General features: G+C 34.9%; 3 protein-coding genes across 3 annotated transcripts; 2 read left to right on the top strand and 1 right to left on the bottom strand.

The window, feature by feature from the left end:
• Positions 1–1,963: 1,963 nt before the first annotated feature.
• Positions 1,964–4,959, top strand: LOC121759094 (nuclear cap-binding protein subunit 2-like). Its single transcript, XM_042154597.1, has 8 exons — positions 1,964–2,073; positions 2,325–2,548; positions 3,018–3,156; positions 3,226–3,259; positions 3,548–3,658; positions 4,000–4,053; positions 4,130–4,236; positions 4,721–4,959. Exons 1-8 carry the CDS (start codon positions 2,056–2,058, stop codon positions 4,793–4,795), a joined length of 762 nt encoding a protein of 253 aa, XP_042010531.1. The 5' UTR covers positions 1,964–2,055; the 3' UTR covers positions 4,796–4,959.
• A 5,900-nt stretch (positions 4,960–10,859) lies between these two features.
• On the top strand, positions 10,860–13,839 carry LOC121781979 (putative methylesterase 12, chloroplastic). The gene is made up of 5 exons (XM_042179679.1): positions 10,860–11,323; positions 12,284–12,523; positions 12,594–12,737; positions 13,167–13,301; positions 13,435–13,839. The coding sequence occupies exons 1-5, from the start codon at positions 11,057–11,059 to the stop codon at positions 13,705–13,707; spliced, it is 1,059 nt and encodes a 352-aa protein (XP_042035613.1). The 5' UTR covers positions 10,860–11,056; the 3' UTR covers positions 13,708–13,839.
• Positions 13,700–16,051, bottom strand: LOC121781989 (esterase AGAP003155-like). The gene is made up of 6 exons (XM_042179689.1): positions 15,590–16,051; positions 15,115–15,213; positions 14,948–14,989; positions 14,547–14,676; positions 14,083–14,184; positions 13,700–13,935 (listed from the first exon to the last, which is right to left on the bottom strand). The coding sequence occupies exons 1-6, from the start codon at positions 16,046–16,048 to the stop codon at positions 13,826–13,828; spliced, it is 942 nt and encodes a 313-aa protein (XP_042035623.1). The 5' UTR covers positions 16,049–16,051; the 3' UTR covers positions 13,700–13,825.
• Between the last annotated feature and the right edge of the window lie 927 nt (positions 16,052–16,978).

The raw sequence follows: 16,978 nt of genomic DNA, 5'->3' as shown, positions 1-16,978 counted from the left end.
AGAAAGAATGCGAAGCGTGACATATTAAATCAAAAAATTAATAATGTAATATATAATTCGAAATTCATGGAATGCAAAAATTAAAGAGATGAATTTCTTACAAATTTAAATATCAGAACATTATATAAATATTTCAAAGTTGTATTAGTTTGCAACCAGAGTTTAAAAAATAATCTGATTGACGGTAATACTATAGTATAAGAACATGTAGTACTATATTTTAAAGATAAAAATATGTCGAGTAAAAGTTGTAATTTTGAGGGTTATTTTCCTTTAAATTTATGAAGTTTGATCATATTATAATTTGTTCTACTTTTTTTTTAAATATGAATTATAAATCACGAAGTTTGAAAAAATTATCAACCATAGCTTTTAGGGCAAATTTGATATTAAATTATCAGAACATTATATAAATATTTCAAAGTTGTATTAATTTGCAACCAGACTTTAAAAAATAATCTGATTGACGGTAATACTATAGTATAAGAACATGTAGTACTATATTTTAAAGATAAAAATATGTCGAGTAAAAGTTGTAATTTTGAGGGTTCTTTTCCTTTAAATTTATGAAGTTTGATCATATTATAATTTGTTCTACTTTTTTTAAAATATGAATTATAAATCACGAAGTTTGAAAAAATTATCAACGATAGCTTTTAGGGCAAATTTGATATTAAATTGATGCCACATATGCAATTTTTGTGATGTCAATGAATAATGACATTATTGTATATTAATGTGACAATATGGACGATTATATAATATTGCTTTTTGAATTTCATAATCTGTCATTTAAAAGCAAGACTAATTAATCATAATGTGATCAAATTTCATGATTTTTAATCAATTAATCCTAATTTTAAGATAATATAAACATCAACACTCAAAAGAAAGAGTATATTTATTGGGGACATCTTCTTCTAAAATAAACTCCATAAGCAAAGCTTTAGGTAAGAGTCCAACTTCTTTCTACAATCATACAATATCACACACTATCATTTAATACGACATAACATAATCATGGTGATGTAGTTGTGGAGGGAATAAACTCTTAATTGAATTATTAGAGTTCAAACATGATCAATACTTCAACTATATATAACTCGAGTTGTTATGTGGAGCACAATTTATCATAGAAAAAAATAGATTATAGAGCTAAAATTGAAAACTTTCAATAATAAGCGTGCTCAAATTGAAAGATTTCTAAAATACATCTTATAATCTTTTTTTTAATGGAACTAACTATGTATAATATGACACAGACCCAAATTAATATTCTTACGACTTAAAAGAAACAACATTGTAGTGATTACAAATTAGGATAAATTGCCAAAATAATAATCTAGTTTAGTTAATTTTTGGTTAACCACGTGAAGTAATTTTGACATTTTTCTCGATTGTTCAATTGTGAAAATTTCTGGTGTCCTACGTGTCTTAATTTATTAATATGACACTTGCAAATGTAAAAAGTGAAAAACTTAGCTGACTATGGGATGTATTATATGACATCTTTTTAACTTATAATATTAAAAATGTCAACGACTAGGTATATTTTTCGCCTACCACGTTATACGAGTATTTCCTAATTCGTAGATCTGAGAAAAAAATTAAAATTATGATTTAACTAATTTTAAAAAAATATATTATGGAATTGACCAAAATTTAATCAAATGAATTATTTTTAATGACAATTACCATATATTTACAACATTAAAACATAGGCATATTTTAACATACATTTTATAGAAATAATCAATTTCCAAATTTCAAGGCATCCAAATAAACAAATAACTGCAAATAATGATAAAGATATTCCCCCACTCAAATAAAAATAATAATGACTACTTTGTAAAATTCGTCAATAGATGGCCCATTTTTTGCTCAATCCAGCCCAAAACATTACCTTTATTCGTTCCAAATAAGAAAGCCCAATCTAATTAATTTATCCGGCTTACAATTTGGATTTTATTTTGGGAAATTTCCCATAGTTCATTAGGGCGTTGTTTCCCCAAATTTTTCCACTGAAAAATCAAAACTTTCCGGTGGGATTCTCCAATGGCCTCGCTCTTCAAGGTAAACTTGGAAGTTTTATTTCGTAATTGCTTGATTTCCTGTTTCAATTAATCGATTTAATTGCGAAGCGTTAGTTCAGTTTGAATTACCACATTCGTGTTCCATTTTCAGCTAATCTAGGTTTATGGGAAAATAATTTGGGCTGCCTGCATAAATATAGTTGATGTTATGCATTCGAGCTTGTTTTTTTTGCTGAAATCAGATTGTTGGATTTTGTTTACTGAAGCTTGGGCGATTTTTTTCTTGGTTAGGATCCGACGAAATTGTCGGCGTATAGGGACAGAAGGTTTTCTGGGACTCAGGAAGAATATGAGGAGGCGCTGCTGACCTCGACCACGGTCTACGTGGGCAACATGTCGTTTTACACGACTGAGGAGCAGGTGTACGAGCTGTTCTCTCGGGCGGGGGAGATAAAGAAGATGGTCATGGGTTTAGACAAGAACAGCAAGACCCCTTGCGGGTTCTGCTTCGTAATGTAAGCGTTGTAGATTGACTCGGGACACGCATTGTGCAAATTGTTCTGTTTTAAGCTCCTAAATTGAGTTGTTCAAATTACCTCTTTTGGGAAGTGTTTATTGGAATTCTACATTGTGCTTTAATGCTTTTTTGAGGTGGGGGGATGGGAGGGGATGTTGTAGGCGAGGTGGGTGGGTATGTTAGTGTGTTGTCAATTAGAGGCGAACAGACATAGTGGCTTTCATGTGCTTTAGTTAGTCAAAGTTTCTAACTCATGTTGATGGGAAGAAACAGGGAAAGACCTGTTTGGTTGAGTTGGGTATGAGCTCGACTTTGTCGGTGTCTTTTATTGTCTTCAGTACTTTAATGTTATCTGATAGTATCATATTTCAGCTCGTCTCTGCTGGTAACTGAGTGCTTTATGTTTCTAGAAAGCAAAATATTTCTCTATCACTCATCCCCTCATTATAGAGCTTCGCACATATCAGGTACTATTCCAGAGAAGATGCTGAAGATACTGTGAAATATATCAGTGGGACTATTCTCGATGACCGTCCTATTCGTGTTGACTTTGATTGGGGGTTCCAAGAAGGAAGACAATGGGGACGTGGACGGAGTGGTGGGCAGGTGAGACGTCTATAATTTTTGTTTCACCTTGCTAATCCAGTGATTGTTTGAATTTGTGTTCTGTGCCAGGTGCGGGATGAATATCGTACAGACTACGACCCAGATATCCTTCTCATGGCAATTCTTTCTTAAACTACGCAATTAAAATTGAATTTGTTCAAAGTTACCATGTTTTATGTCCTCTGCTTGTCATTGTGATCTGGACTTTCATACATAGGCACGAGTATCACGAAATGCACTTAAGCCTTACTTAATGCCATAACTACATGACTACAAGTGATGGGATATCTTCTTATGCATTCTATTCAAGAAAGAAAGCCCTATGAATAAATCTAATAGTTTCTATGTATAAATGAAGCTATCCGAATATCCATTTTCTTAACTGTCACACGTAGAGGTGGTTATGGTAAAATAGTCCAGAAAGAGTTGGAAGCCCAGAGGCAGCTAGTTGATTATGGTGCTGGATCGCTAGATTCGTTTGCACCTGTTATGCAACCTAACTGTAAGCCGCTAAACATCTTTAATTTTCGCTTGTGAAGACTAAACCTCCTTACTTAAATGCATGTTTCTATGGGTGACCTTTGAGTCTATTAATATTATTGATCCCACATATCTATATGCCCAAACGTCGACAATCTTGCTAAATACATCAGCACAGAATCCTACATATTGTTTAGGGAATGCGTTTGAATTTTATTTTGGAGTATTGCTTTTCTTTGGTCTGTAATCCTTTTGTTTTTCAATCGCTGATGAAGTGGGTTATTAATGTATTATTGTTAGTTCAATAAATTAATAGACAAATGATCTTTAGTTCATTTTGTTGTTGATTTTCTATGCTCGTAGATGGTAGGCAGGGTGGAAACTACGGTCAAGGGGGCTCCTCCTACCGTGGCAGAGGTATTATTCTTGTTTAGATTGGCCTTGTAATTCTGCTCATAGAACTAACGTTCAATGTCTTACTTTGGAGAAACAGACTACCAACGTAAGCGACATAGAGAAGATGACCGCCGTGGGCCAGATTTTCAAAGGAGAAAGTCAGACTTCGTATATCGGAGGAATCCAGATAATGAACCCAGACCTGTAAGTTTCTTATGGTTATATAAAATTCATATCTTTACGTTTACTTACCCTTCAAGTCAGTCGCTTCTGATTTCCTCTTCCCGCCCCGCCCTCACAGCCCTATGCATCAGCATCTGTTTATGAATCCACTTTTAGTTGTTTGAGGTTTTCAATTTCTGTACGATGTTGATAGCTTTAGGATCATGTCAGCTCCTCAGACCCAAAGAGGGCTGACATGTAGTGTCGGTATCCATATCTCAATATCTTATTGTCCGAGCCACACCTAGGAAGGGGAACAATTTTTTGAATTGTTGGCATTTTGTGCGAAACCCCTATCACCAAACTAAATTTAAGGAAAATTGCCTTCTTGAAATCATGAAGTCGAAATTTACGAAATGCAGCGCCCACCAAGTATTCTTTTCTGCAATCACTCCATATCCTTCCATCTTTCATCAGCTGATGCACTCGTCCTGATTATTCATGTTCCACCATGTTTTGCCTATAGGAAAAAAATCCGCGATTTCGAGAGAGTGGCGATTCGGACGAGGAGGAGGATGACGATCGAAAGCGGTCGTCATAGTGGCTACTTTAGATTTAGAAGTACATGTCCAACTCTATGCTTTGCCCCAAAATGTGATCTTCCCAACACTGGTTCAAAGCATTTATGCTTAATTTTTTTTGTATTTTTTCTTGTAAACCGGAACACTTTATATATTTGTGTTGTAGAGCATATTATTATTATAATTTTCGTTTCGTGGGATGATTTAATCGGTCAAGTGCCGATTTCCAAATCGAAATATGCATCAAAGTTTACCATCATTGTTTTGTTTTTTTTAAAATATAAACTACCTTTTGAATGAAAAGAAACTGAATATGCCAATTGAGTAAATTTTACCCAGTACGATTTATGTATAGAACTAGGGATAAAACTGGCCTTTAATTTTCTTTTAATTTTTGTATGCTTGGGACGAAAAGAGAATCTGTAGTGTTTATGAATACAAATTGTTTGTGAATAATAGACAGTAGTAGTATTACTTTGAAATGATTTGGATTCTATGTAACAGAGAATCGGGATTGCATTATGAATGCACCTAACACGCAGCTGTCATCTTGAATTCTGAATAATTTTGGAATAATCCAGTTCACTTTCACCTATTAAATAAGTTTAGAATAATAGATGTTTACGGTCAAATTGCCGCATATTGTATTACATTTTCTTGATATTCGGAGTGTATAAAAATATATTTATTCCCCCTGAATAATGCTCTATATTACTACTCCATATTATATTTCCTTCATCCCATTTCAGCAGTCTCAGTTATTTTTGAACTCTCAATATTATTTTTTTCTTATTTTATCATTTTTCTACTTTAATTATTTATTACTCTTTCCATCCTACAACAGGAGTCACTCTTATTGTGGGCACGAGTTTTAAGAAATGTAAGGAATAATGTATTAGAAAAGTTAGTTAAATATGTGACCCACTTTTTTATATTGATTTTATAATAAAATGTGAGTAAAGTGGGTTAGTGGAATGTGAGATCAACTTACCATTTATGGTAAAAATGAAGCATGACTTTTATTATAGGATGGACCTAAATGACAAAGTGTGACTTTTATTATGGGACGGGGGAGTATAATTTTTATAAAATGAGTGTGCAAAAAAAAGTGACCGAGATTTCTAAAGTGGGACGGATGGAGTATATAGTATGTTTTGTTCAAATAATCTGGAATGGGAAATAATATTAATCCCAGATAATTTATTATTATTAAGGTACGTGTATTTTTAAATCTTTTACTATAGTATTCTAAGTACAAATGTCATATTATCACAGGCTTAGTTGATTTAAATATGTACAAGAAACATGATGATAGCACACAACAACCAATTTTTGTTCATGATTTGTAAGCTCAAACTGATAAAGATACCACTATATAGTTACTTCTACATTAAAGTATCAATAAATTTATGTGACCAAATTTTGTACAACTAAAAATTGGTTTATCTGAAAAAAAAATAGTTTATTTATATATAATTAGAACAATGAATTTATGTGACCAAATTTTGTACAACTAAAAATTGGTTTATCTGAGAAAAAAATAGTTTATTTATGCATTTAATTAGAACATATGAACACATATATAGTACATGGAACATGCATAATATTGTGGTCATATATTAATGATTTATGTATAAATTTTTTATTTTTTTAAAACTATAAATGTAATTAATGCATACTTTAATTCAAATTTTAAAAACAATAAAAAGACAATTCAAATATAAAAAATAGAAAATGAGGTTAAAAGCTAATAAGTCTTTTTAACTTGTCCACTTACTACATTTATTATTTTAATATATGATTAATACATCAAATTATTAATATAACCTTATTTTGGACGTAATATAACCTTATTTTGGTCGTACAAATTTTGGTTGTTTATCGATCGTTCTTAAGTATACTGTAATAATTATTGTTTTTCCCAATAAATCTTACACAAAATTTGATAATCCCATCAAAGTACACCTGTAATAAGACTATTGCTGTGCCACGAAATAATAACTTCTGTTTGACTTAGTTTCAATCATTACAATTACTAAAAAGTATTTTTAGAACGATATGATCCACAATGATAAAAGGAAGGGAGAAATACACATTTTTATTTGTTAAACTTGACAGAAAATTCTTTAACATTTATTTCAGGGTACATTAAGATAAATGTTGCTTCTTTATACAATACACAACAAAATAATCACAATTTTTTATACAATACATAGAAAGAATAATTGTTGGAGTTTGTCATTGCTATAATCATGAGTTGGATTTTATTTATTATATTTTGAAAAGTAGATTTGAAGATCTACTCGTATAATCAATGAGAGGGACCAAGCTGCCCTCTTCCAAAATTAATATCCACACTTTTAGTTATGAAATTTCAACGTCTACAATTTCAAAATGCAAAAAGTAACATCCAAAAATAGAGGCTAAAATGTTGAATCACATTTTTATAAAGAGTGAACTACGCAAATGGTCTCTGAACTATGCCTTTTGCACACCAATGGTCCCTGAACTTTAAAAATATCGTGGGTAGTCCCTGAACTAAGGTGTAATCACATTTATGGTACTTTTTCACTATTTATCACAATTTTACACCCAAAATGCCCTCAAGGCATGAAGGGCATTTTGAGACTTTCATATCTAGGTATTGAATTTGATATTTTCTTTATCTAGTACTAAATATGATATTTTCTTATAGTTTGAGTACCTAAAATGGTATTATTCACTTGGAGTACCTAAAATGATATTATTCACTTCACTTTTTCAACATTTCTTCTTTCTCTCTTTCTCTAAAAATAAAAATAAAAAATAGTACTATGAAATTATTAACTATATTAATTATAAAATCAAAATTATAAATTTAATTATAAAATAATTTTCGCAAAATTTAATTTTGATTGTGATTTGATTATTTTTTAATATTAAAAATTAATTTTTTTAATTAAAACTAAGCATTAATTTTTGAAAAATTCATAATTTTTGCGAAAATTCTTAATTTTTGATGATATATTCTCTTGATCTATTATTGTTTACTCACACGAAGATTGATTGTTGTCAGTTGGGTGTGGAGGGAAAACTCTTGTAATTCACAAAGTATTTGATGTTTTGGGAAATTATGGAAGTTTTATTTTTGGCCAAGAATCTATGATTGTAACTGTTTTTTGACCATGGGAATTGGGATATAATCATAACTTAATAACCTTGCTGATTGATGAGCCTTGTATATGCATTCGTACTCAAGCATCAAAATTTTCTTTTACCATGTATGTAGGGATGGCTACAACTAGTGTTGCCCACGGTTCGGAACCGGACGGTTCCGGTTCGGAACCGCCGGTTCCGGTTTGGTCGAAGGCGGAACCGGAACCAGACCGTGAGGCTATTTCACGGTTCCTGTTCTGGTTCGAAAACCGGCGGTTCCGGTTCCGGTTCGGAACCGCCGGTTTTTCCGGCGGTTTAGGCGGTTCCGGTTCGGAACCGGCGGTTTCGCGGTTCGAATTTTTTTTTTTTTTTTAAATTTGAAATTTGGATTTATACAACAATTTGGAACAAGAGTACAAGACAATGTATAATTCAAATAGAAATACGACGAATAAGGAGAAAATGATATCAATTTTATTGAGTTTGAGTTGTAACGGACAACGATACATTACAATTTACAATACATATACATCTACAACTACAACTACAAGTATACAACATACAACAATGTAATATAATTTACAAGTGTCGTCGGACTTGGGAACGTAAAAAAAACATGAAATGGGGGGGGGGAATTGAAAAGGGCTTGAGCTCAACTTAAACTTTCAAAGTTAAACTTTTCAAATTTAAGTTGAGTTGCCTACGTATCCACAATTTTATTGAGGAATCAAAGTCCACGTAGTTCTCGGGATGATGACATATTGCTATGTAGAAATGTATAAATATGGAATAATATATATTTTTTTGTTTTAGCAATTGAGAAAGAAAGACAACTTATAGAACTACGGGAACAAGTATAAATGTATAACAATGCGTAATAAGAGTAGCACTTGCGTAATTAAATGGAAGCACGATAGCACAAATGAGAAATTGGAGACAAAGAGAGAGAATTGGGAGATTGAAGAGAGAAACTCTTATGGAAGAATTTGAATTTGAAAAAAAATTTGAATTTTCGGAAAACCGGCGGTTTTGGCGGAAAACCGCCGGTTTCCGGGCAAAACCGCCGGTTTTCACGGTTAACCGCCGGTTAACCTCCAAAAAACCGCCGAAACCGGCCGGTTTTGCAGCTGAAAAGCTGCCGCCGTCGGCCCCATCCCCGATGCCTTGATATACGCGCCCGAACCGGCGGTTCCGCCGGTTAACCGCCGGTTCGGTGACGGTTCCGGTTCGGAATATCTTGAACCTGAACCGGACCGCGACCCGAATTGCGACGGTTCCGGTTCGGGAAAATTGCCACGGTTCCGGTTCGGAACCGGAACTGCCGGTTCCGGTTCGGCGGTTAACCGCCGGAACCGGAACCGGTGGGCATCTCTAGCTACAACGACTTCAACACATTTTACATGCAAGTAAGCTTATTAATTTTTCACTTCCTAAAAATTAATTTTGCGAAAATTCTTAATTTTTTCAAAAATTAATGCTTAGTTTAATTAAAAAAATTAATTAAGAGAATATATCATCAAAACTTATAATAGATCAAGAGAATATATCATCAAAAATTAAGAATTTTCACGAAAATTCTTAATTTTTTCGAAAATTAATGCTTAGTTTTAATTAAAAAAAATTAATTTTTAATATTAAAAAAATAATCAAATCACAATCAAAATTAAATTTTGTGAAAATTATTTTATAATTAAATTTACAATTTTGATTTTTATAATTAATATATTTAATAATTTAATAGTACTATTTTTTTTTTAGAGAAAGAGAGAAAGAAGAAATGTTGAAAAAGTGAAGTGAATAATATCATTTTAGGTACTTGAAGTGAATAATACCATTTTAGGTACTCAAATTATAAGAAAATATCATATTTAGTACTAGATAAAGAAAATATCAAATTCAATACCTAGATATGAAAGTCCCAAAATGCCCTTCATGCCTTGGGGGCATTTTGGGTGTAAAATTGTGATGAATAGTGAAAAAGTACCATAAATGTGATTACACCTTAGTTCAGGGACTACCCACGATATTTTTAAAGTTCAGGGACCATAAGTGTGCAAAAGGCATAGTTCAGGGACCATTTGCGTAGTTCACTTTTTTATAAATTTTTTCTTTAAAATTTGTAATAATGACTCGACACTAAATTCTGGTCACATACTTTCTCTTGAAGAATGAAATTGGGTCATGAAATAGACAGAGCAAACTAAAGCTATTCTTTACTTTTTTAATTTTCTTTGTTAAACTTCAATGCAGTCTAAATTGTCAAAAAAATCGTAAAATATAGCAATTAAATTTTGTTCTCAATTTTCTTATATAGCCAGAAAAATTATACACTTATCAATAAGTTAAACAATGTATTCTATTCATAATTTTTTATTATAAATAATTGAAAACACATTCAAATTTCATAAAATTTTTTGGAACAAAGTTAAGGATGCATCCAAATAAGACCAAATTTCATAATTTTATTGCAATTTAGACAAAAAAAACAAATCTAACGTTGAAAAGTGATTAATTTTGTCTAAACAAATCAAACCAAATTTCATAATTTTAATTTAAAATTTACTTAATTATTCATTCAGTAAATAGGTTGAAATATCACTAATTAGTTAATTAAGTAATTAATTTGTTCAAACATGTTTGACAGTTAGTTTTAATGGAAAAAATTAATTTAGATCAAAACATATTATTTGGGACCAAACGGTTATAAACTTAATGTAAGGGATCAAAAAGTTTTTTTGGCCAAATGTAAAGGATCAAAAATGAACTTTAGTCTTAGTTTTATAATAAAATGTTGGTATGAATGAGTTAGTGGAATATAAGGTTCACTCCAAAAATGGTAAAATGTGAAATAGGATAAATTACGTGAGATAGACTGAAATGGAAAGATGAGACAAATTATATTGGAAATATGAAGTAATATGCTGACTTTTGCATTGAGCTGGTGTTCTGTTTGTCTCTTTCACATAACATTTCAATTTTCAACCCTTTTCCTCATTTTCTCTCCGCAATTAAATAAACCCAAAACCACCACCTCCACCACTCCACCACCACCGCCGCCGTCACCTACTGTTTCTTCTCCCCGCCCCCTCAAATGCAATCCTCCCCCAACAATTCTGGTGAATAAAAATACAATCTTTTTCCAAGAAATGGGGAATAAATTCATTTGCATGAGCAAGAAAGACACCAAGAATGGTGGGATTGGATCAAGAAGCAAAAGGGGCAGTCTTTCAAAGCGGAGGACCTCAGTGGAAGAAGAATTCTTGCATAAGCAAGCTCTAGCTATGGCGATTCAGCAGCACCAGCTCTCTCAGAGATTTGATAATGGCTCCATGTCCCGCCGCCTCGGATCCACCTCCTCCCGCCGCCGCGCCGCCACTTTGTCCGACCCTTTTTCTACCACCGCTGCTAAGCAGGTAAATTTTGTTGTTTGTTGTGATTTTGGCACTTCTGCTTGTTTTTTTAATTGTATGTATGGTTAGGATCTGGATTGGGGGAAATAGGGTTGATTTAGTGTGTGTGTTGAGTTGTTTATTTGTTGAATTGTGGTGGGATTTTAGTAGATTACTTTATTGATGAAAAAGTGTGATCAATCTCATAATTTTTTGAAAAGGTGACTTTTTTGTTTAGGGAAGTACTACTAGAATTTCACCCCAATTTACTTACTGTATTTTTTTTATTGATTCTTGATGAATATAGTAAGCTGTGTTAGAAAAGGGGGTTTTCATGAGCAGTTGCAATAATCTGAGTTCATTGATGGATATTCTTGGTATAGTTTGATGGATATTCTTGCCCTCTTGGTATAGTAGATGCTATCACGCATACAGTCATACTCAATTCGAGTAATTTCCTAGTGCTAACCCTTGTTGTCTAGCTTTAGTGTTGCCTAGATGCTATCACGCGAACAATCATACTCAATGTCAGGTAGTAGTTTCGCATTGCCAGTTTGCCACCAAGGAACTAAGGAAGACTTGAATATATGTGTAAAAGCTGCGAGTCTCTTAGACAAACGCCTCATTCTTGGAAAGTCTTCTGTTTTGATGCTTGTTGCAAATGATAGTTGGTTTTAGGATAAGGGAATCCATTGAAGTTTCTTGATGTAGTAGATGTTATCATACACACAATCATGCTCACTTGTGATGGCATCAATTTGCACTAAGCCTCATTTCACGGTTTAGGGTGCTAGCTTCACGTTCACTCTTCTATGTGTGTGCATGTGTATAACTGATAGTTTCTCTTTTCTAGATAGGAGGACTCGAATTCGAATTCGTATATGTTGTCGAGCAATTATAGTCGCTCGATTTCTTTAGCAACTGATGTGATTATCATGTACTAGTAGTTTTGCTTATACTATATAAATGTATGTTCTTTAACAGTTGCCAGAGTTTCTGGAGAATATCAAGACGAAGAAATTTGTTTTGGTACATGGCGAAGGATTCGGAGCATGGTGTTGGTATAAGAGTATTGCTCTGCTCGAGGAATCTGGACTGCTTCCGGTCGCTTTGGATCTAGCTGGATGTGGAATCGACACAACGGATGCCAAAAATGTCACGACGCTAGCAGAGTACTCCAAGCCTTTGATCGATTTTCTGCATAATTTGCCTGAGGACGAAAAGGTACAGAATGCAGTTTCTCTATGAAATTTTCCCGAGCAGACTAATTTTTTGACCCGACACGCCTTTGCAGGTGATATTGGTCGGCCACAGTAGTGGAGGCGCTTGCATCTCCTACGCGTTAGAGCATCTTCCCGACAAGATCTCGAAAGCTGTCTACTTATGTGGTACGATGGTAGCGGACGGGCAGAGACCTTTCGATGTGTTTGCTGAAGAGGTACTTTCTTGAATGGCCAAATATCACATTCTAGCCCAAAGCATGTCTTCAAATCTCGGTATAGGCCCAACTTTCCAATTTCAAAGGTCGTGATTGCAATCAGAAATTTGCGGAAAGGCACAATTTCCACGCATATTTTTGGCTGCCAACACGACTTTTAAGGTTGGAACACCAAAAACTTTTATTGGGGTATTATAGCATGTCGCTGACTGCGAGTTAATCAAACTTTAACCGACCCACCACCCACCAGTATATCCGGGCCGAAACAAAAAAAATGATCAACCCAACAAATTGGAACCACTATATAAGTCTCATATGATACTAATATTTCATTATTGAAAGTGTGACATTTTTGAAAAATGAGCATATTTTGGGAAAGTAGTTATGATGCGCAGGTTCGTGCCTGAACGATGTTTTCTTCTTGTGCAGCTCGGTTCCGCTGAGCTCTTTTCGCCAGAGTCAAAGTCTCTAATATACGGAAATGGGAAAGACAACCCCCCAACCGGATTCATGTTCGAGAAGCCACATCTACAAGGGCTATATTTCAACCATTCTCCTACAAAGGTAAACTGCACAATTCTTCTTTTTTTTTAAATTATTATTATTATTATTATTATCTTAGCCGGCCTATAGTTGATGGTCGGAACGTAAACTGATATTGTGTCGTCTAATTAACACGTCGATCTTCTCGTTCCAGGATGTTGCTTTGGCAATGGTTTCTATGAGGCTTATCCCTCTAGGTCCGATGATGGAGAAGCTGTCTCTATCAGCCGAGAAATATGGGACGGGCAGGCGATTCTACGTTCAAACGTTGGACGATAATGCCCTTTCACCTGATGTCCAAGAAAAGCTGGTAAGGGAAAACCCTCCGGAAGGAGTGTTGAAGATCAAAGGCAGTGATCACTGCCCTTTCTTCTCAAAGCCTCAGGCTTTGCATAAGATCTTGCTTGAAATAGCTCAAATTGCCTAGAAATCTATTTCTAAATATTATTTGAGAGCATTATTTGGCGTAGTTATAGTGTATGATACTACAAGGAAATATGTTTAATACATGTAGAAATTGTTTCAATTGGTAAAAATTAGGATTTTCAAAGCTCAATCAGATCATCTTTTTCCAGAGTAATTTCTTGTTTCTCTTCTGCAACTTCCTTCTGCATCTTCTCAAGAAAACCAAGCATGCTCTCCAAACCTTTCTCATCTGGAAAACAAAGCAAACATCAATTCCCTTCAATCACTAGGTCAATGTTCGAGTCACCTACAGGAGTTGTGTGTAGTTGTAGCGCTAAAATGAAGTAAACCAATGTTACGAATTCAAGGAAACGTTTCTTGAGGATTAGGTCGTTACCGAATCTGGGTATGGTATGACCCTTGGGATGACGGATCACCAAAGGATCAACGAACGAGTCGAGCAGCTCGGTGCCATGCTCCTTTAAAAAGTCTTGGTCCCCTGTTTCATGGAAAACACGACATGAGTTCTCCATAGTCAAGTAAGCTCAAACAACTTTCGCGATATCAATGCAAATAGCTCGCGAGTAGCTCGACTCATTTATGACGAGAGAGATGCAAACTCCCCAGCCCTACTCTATAGTAGATAGAACCTATGTAAGTAAGATGTATGTAGAGAACGATGGCTCTTAACTGAGGCTAGTAGTACTTAACTACTTATTTGACTTATAATCAAATTTAATCTTTCTTTAAAATCAAAATTAAATTAGCTGATGACTAACATAAACTTGTGACATTGACATTACTTCATAAGCAAAACACACAAATACATGTAGAGTGCATAGATGATATCGAAGAATTTACCTAAAAAGTGAACAGACCGGCATTGAATTGGTGCAGAATAAGCTTTTTCAACCACGGATTGATTTCTAAATTTGGCGCCCCCGATTATCACCACAAGTTTTATCTTAGGTATTCTTGTGAGAGCCAAGCCCTACAACGACAAAAATTGGTTAGAATGTTTATGCTAACTGTTGGGAATCGGTGGTGCACACCCGAACTCCACATTAGTATGATATTGTCCGCTTTGGGCAAAGCCCTCACGGTTTTGCTCTTGGGGTACTCCCCAAAAGACCTCATACTAATGGAGTTGGGATAGCCCATTTATATGCTTGCAACTCTTGTCCATTCTCCGATGTGGGATATGGTTTGCTCTACCACACTAACGAGCTTAGCTAAACATGCAGACCGAATCTAAAGCTTACGTTTGCTTGCATTCCAGCTAGTCCAGCCGATAGAATCGCACCCTGATTAGGTCAATTATTCGATTATGTTAGATTTTCTTGACATGTGACAATCATCAACAAATTCAAATTGCAATATCAGATTTGCATAAAAGAGAAAACAGTCAAACACATAATTGTATACACACCTGTGAAAAACCAAGAAGACCATCAAAAGGGCCATGCTTGATCATGAAATCTTCTATATAAGCAAGACACTCATCAAAGTTCACATATTCCGAGAATTCCTAAATTCATCCAATAAAGAAAGTAAGAATATTTAATACTCCATACCATCACAAAAAATAAGGAACAATAATAATATTCATATTAAAAAGACTAATTGTAAAAAAAAAATCATGAAATTTAATCAAATTCACGTTTATAAAAAAACCATAAATTTCAAATTTGCCCTCAATCATCCTATTTGAAAAATTATGAGAGCATGCTACCAATATATTGCTCCTAATTTTTTATGAATGGACATCACTGATTAACTCATCTACATTAATGTTCCATGACTAAATTTTATATAGTGACTTTTTACAACAAATAAAAAAAAGGAAAATAATAATGAATAAAAAAAAGGAAAATAATAATGAATAAAAAAAAGGAAAATGGGACCTTGTTGAATTGGAACCACTCATAATAAGGCGGATCAAAGATTCCTTCAACATCGGATTTTCCTTGGCAAGGAAAAGGGGCGTCGGTGAAAACGAGATCCAATTTTTCCAGCACAGATTCCGGCCACTTTCCGGTGACCTGCTTCTTAATAATTTCGCCGCTGGTTCGGAATCCATGGAGACATAGCAATCTCAATTTCCTCGCACCTCCTTCACTCTCCATCTTCTTCGCCCAAAATAAACCCCCCTTTCTCTCTCTCTTAATACTAATAGATTCCGTGCTTCTTCTCTCCTTTCGCCTGCAAATTGACGTGAGTTTGGCAGCGCGGGGAGAAGAGTGATTCAAAAACGTGTCATTGCTGTCCCATATATATAGATTTGGAGGCTGCAGACGCCATGGATGGCGTGGACGGCGAAGGTTCTTTCTTTTATGGACACGTGATAAACACACTACACACATGAGCTGCATTTTTATGTCTTTAATATAGTCGTCAAAATAATTTATGGTTAGAAATGCTTAGGCCATCCACAACGCTGTCTCTATACCGTCTCTTAAACCGTCTCTTAACTACTATTTGGGCACTATTTGAGGGCCCCACTGTCCTTTTTGCCTCCATCTCTTAACTAAGAGACGGAACCTGCAACGCTCCGTCTCTTAACCGTCTCTATACCGTCTCTTAATTACTATTCATTCAATTTAATTTATAATTTTTTTTAAAACCCAATTCAATTTAAACAAACACACTTTATTAAAATTAAAACAAAATAAAAAAACACACAAAATAAAAAAACACACAAAATAAAAAAACACACAAAATAAAAAAAACACACAAAATAAAAAACACACAAAATAAAAAAAAATTAATCGGAAGGGCTAATCATCCTCCGGAGGCGGTCGAGGTTGAGGGGGAGTCGGAAGGCCAAGTTGTGCTGCCATATGCACAATTCCGTTCCACCAGGCCGCGTATTGGGAGTGCGAGAAGCGGGAAGTGTCCGCCATTGTGGCGGTCATGTACGCCACCATAAGTGTGTCCGAGCCTCCTCGCGAGCCCGATCCTGAGGCCGGCTGGCTTGATTCGCCTCGGCCCTTCCTTGCTCTAGCCGCTTTCGCCGCCTTCGTCCCTTGCGGCCGACGGCGCCTACTCGCGGATCCTCCTGCATCGCCGACCGTACCCGCAAACTCCTGGGATTCAGCATCATGTTGGCTGATGCCTTCAGCAGTGTCACCACCAGACGCACCAGCACTAGACGAGTATTGGCCACTCGCCGTATGCTTCGTGCGCTTCGAGTTTGAGCCCGAGCTGGAGCGGAAACCGCCGGCCCATCGTTCCTCGTCCTTGACGGCGCGCCAAACATCAACAAATCTGAATTGATGTCCCTCGTCCTGGTA

The sequence above is a fragment of the Salvia splendens genome, chromosome 2 (assembly GCF_004379255.2).
Source record: "Salvia splendens isolate huo1 chromosome 2, SspV2, whole genome shotgun sequence".
Classification (NCBI taxonomy): Eukaryota; Viridiplantae; Streptophyta; class Magnoliopsida; order Lamiales; family Lamiaceae; genus Salvia; species Salvia splendens.
This window is presented reverse-complemented; position numbering and strand designations above follow the sequence as displayed.

Bases quoted from the DNA above. Each gene is read 5' to 3' on its own strand.
- LOC121759094 (XM_042154597.1), top strand. The intron at 2,549-3,017 runs GTAAGCGTTGTA...CGCACATATCAG, and splicing joins TGCGGGTTCTGCTTCGTAAT to GTACTATTCCAGAGAAGATG. The intron at 4,237-4,720 runs GTAAGTTTCTTA...TTTTGCCTATAG, and splicing joins CAGATAATGAACCCAGACCT to GAAAAAAATCCGCGATTTCG.
- LOC121781979 (XM_042179679.1), top strand. From the start codon at position 11,057: ATGGGGAATAAATTCATTTGCATGAGCAAGAAAGACACCAAGAATGGT. The intron at 11,324-12,283 runs GTAAATTTTGTT...GTTCTTTAACAG, and splicing joins CTACCACCGCTGCTAAGCAG to TTGCCAGAGTTTCTGGAGAA. The intron at 12,524-12,593 runs GTACAGAATGCA...ACGCCTTTGCAG, and splicing joins ATTTGCCTGAGGACGAAAAG to GTGATATTGGTCGGCCACAG.
- LOC121781989 (XM_042179689.1), bottom strand. From the start codon at position 16,048: ATGTGTGTAGTGTGTTTATCACGTGTCCATAAAAGAAAGAACCTTCGC. The intron at 15,214-15,589 runs GTCCCATTTTCC...GGATGAATTTAG, and splicing joins AGTGGTTCCAATTCAACAAG to GAATTCTCGGAATATGTGAA. The intron at 14,677-14,947 runs GTAAGCTTTAGA...TTGTCGTTGTAG, and splicing joins TAGCTGGAATGCAAGCAAAC to GGCTTGGCTCTCACAAGAAT.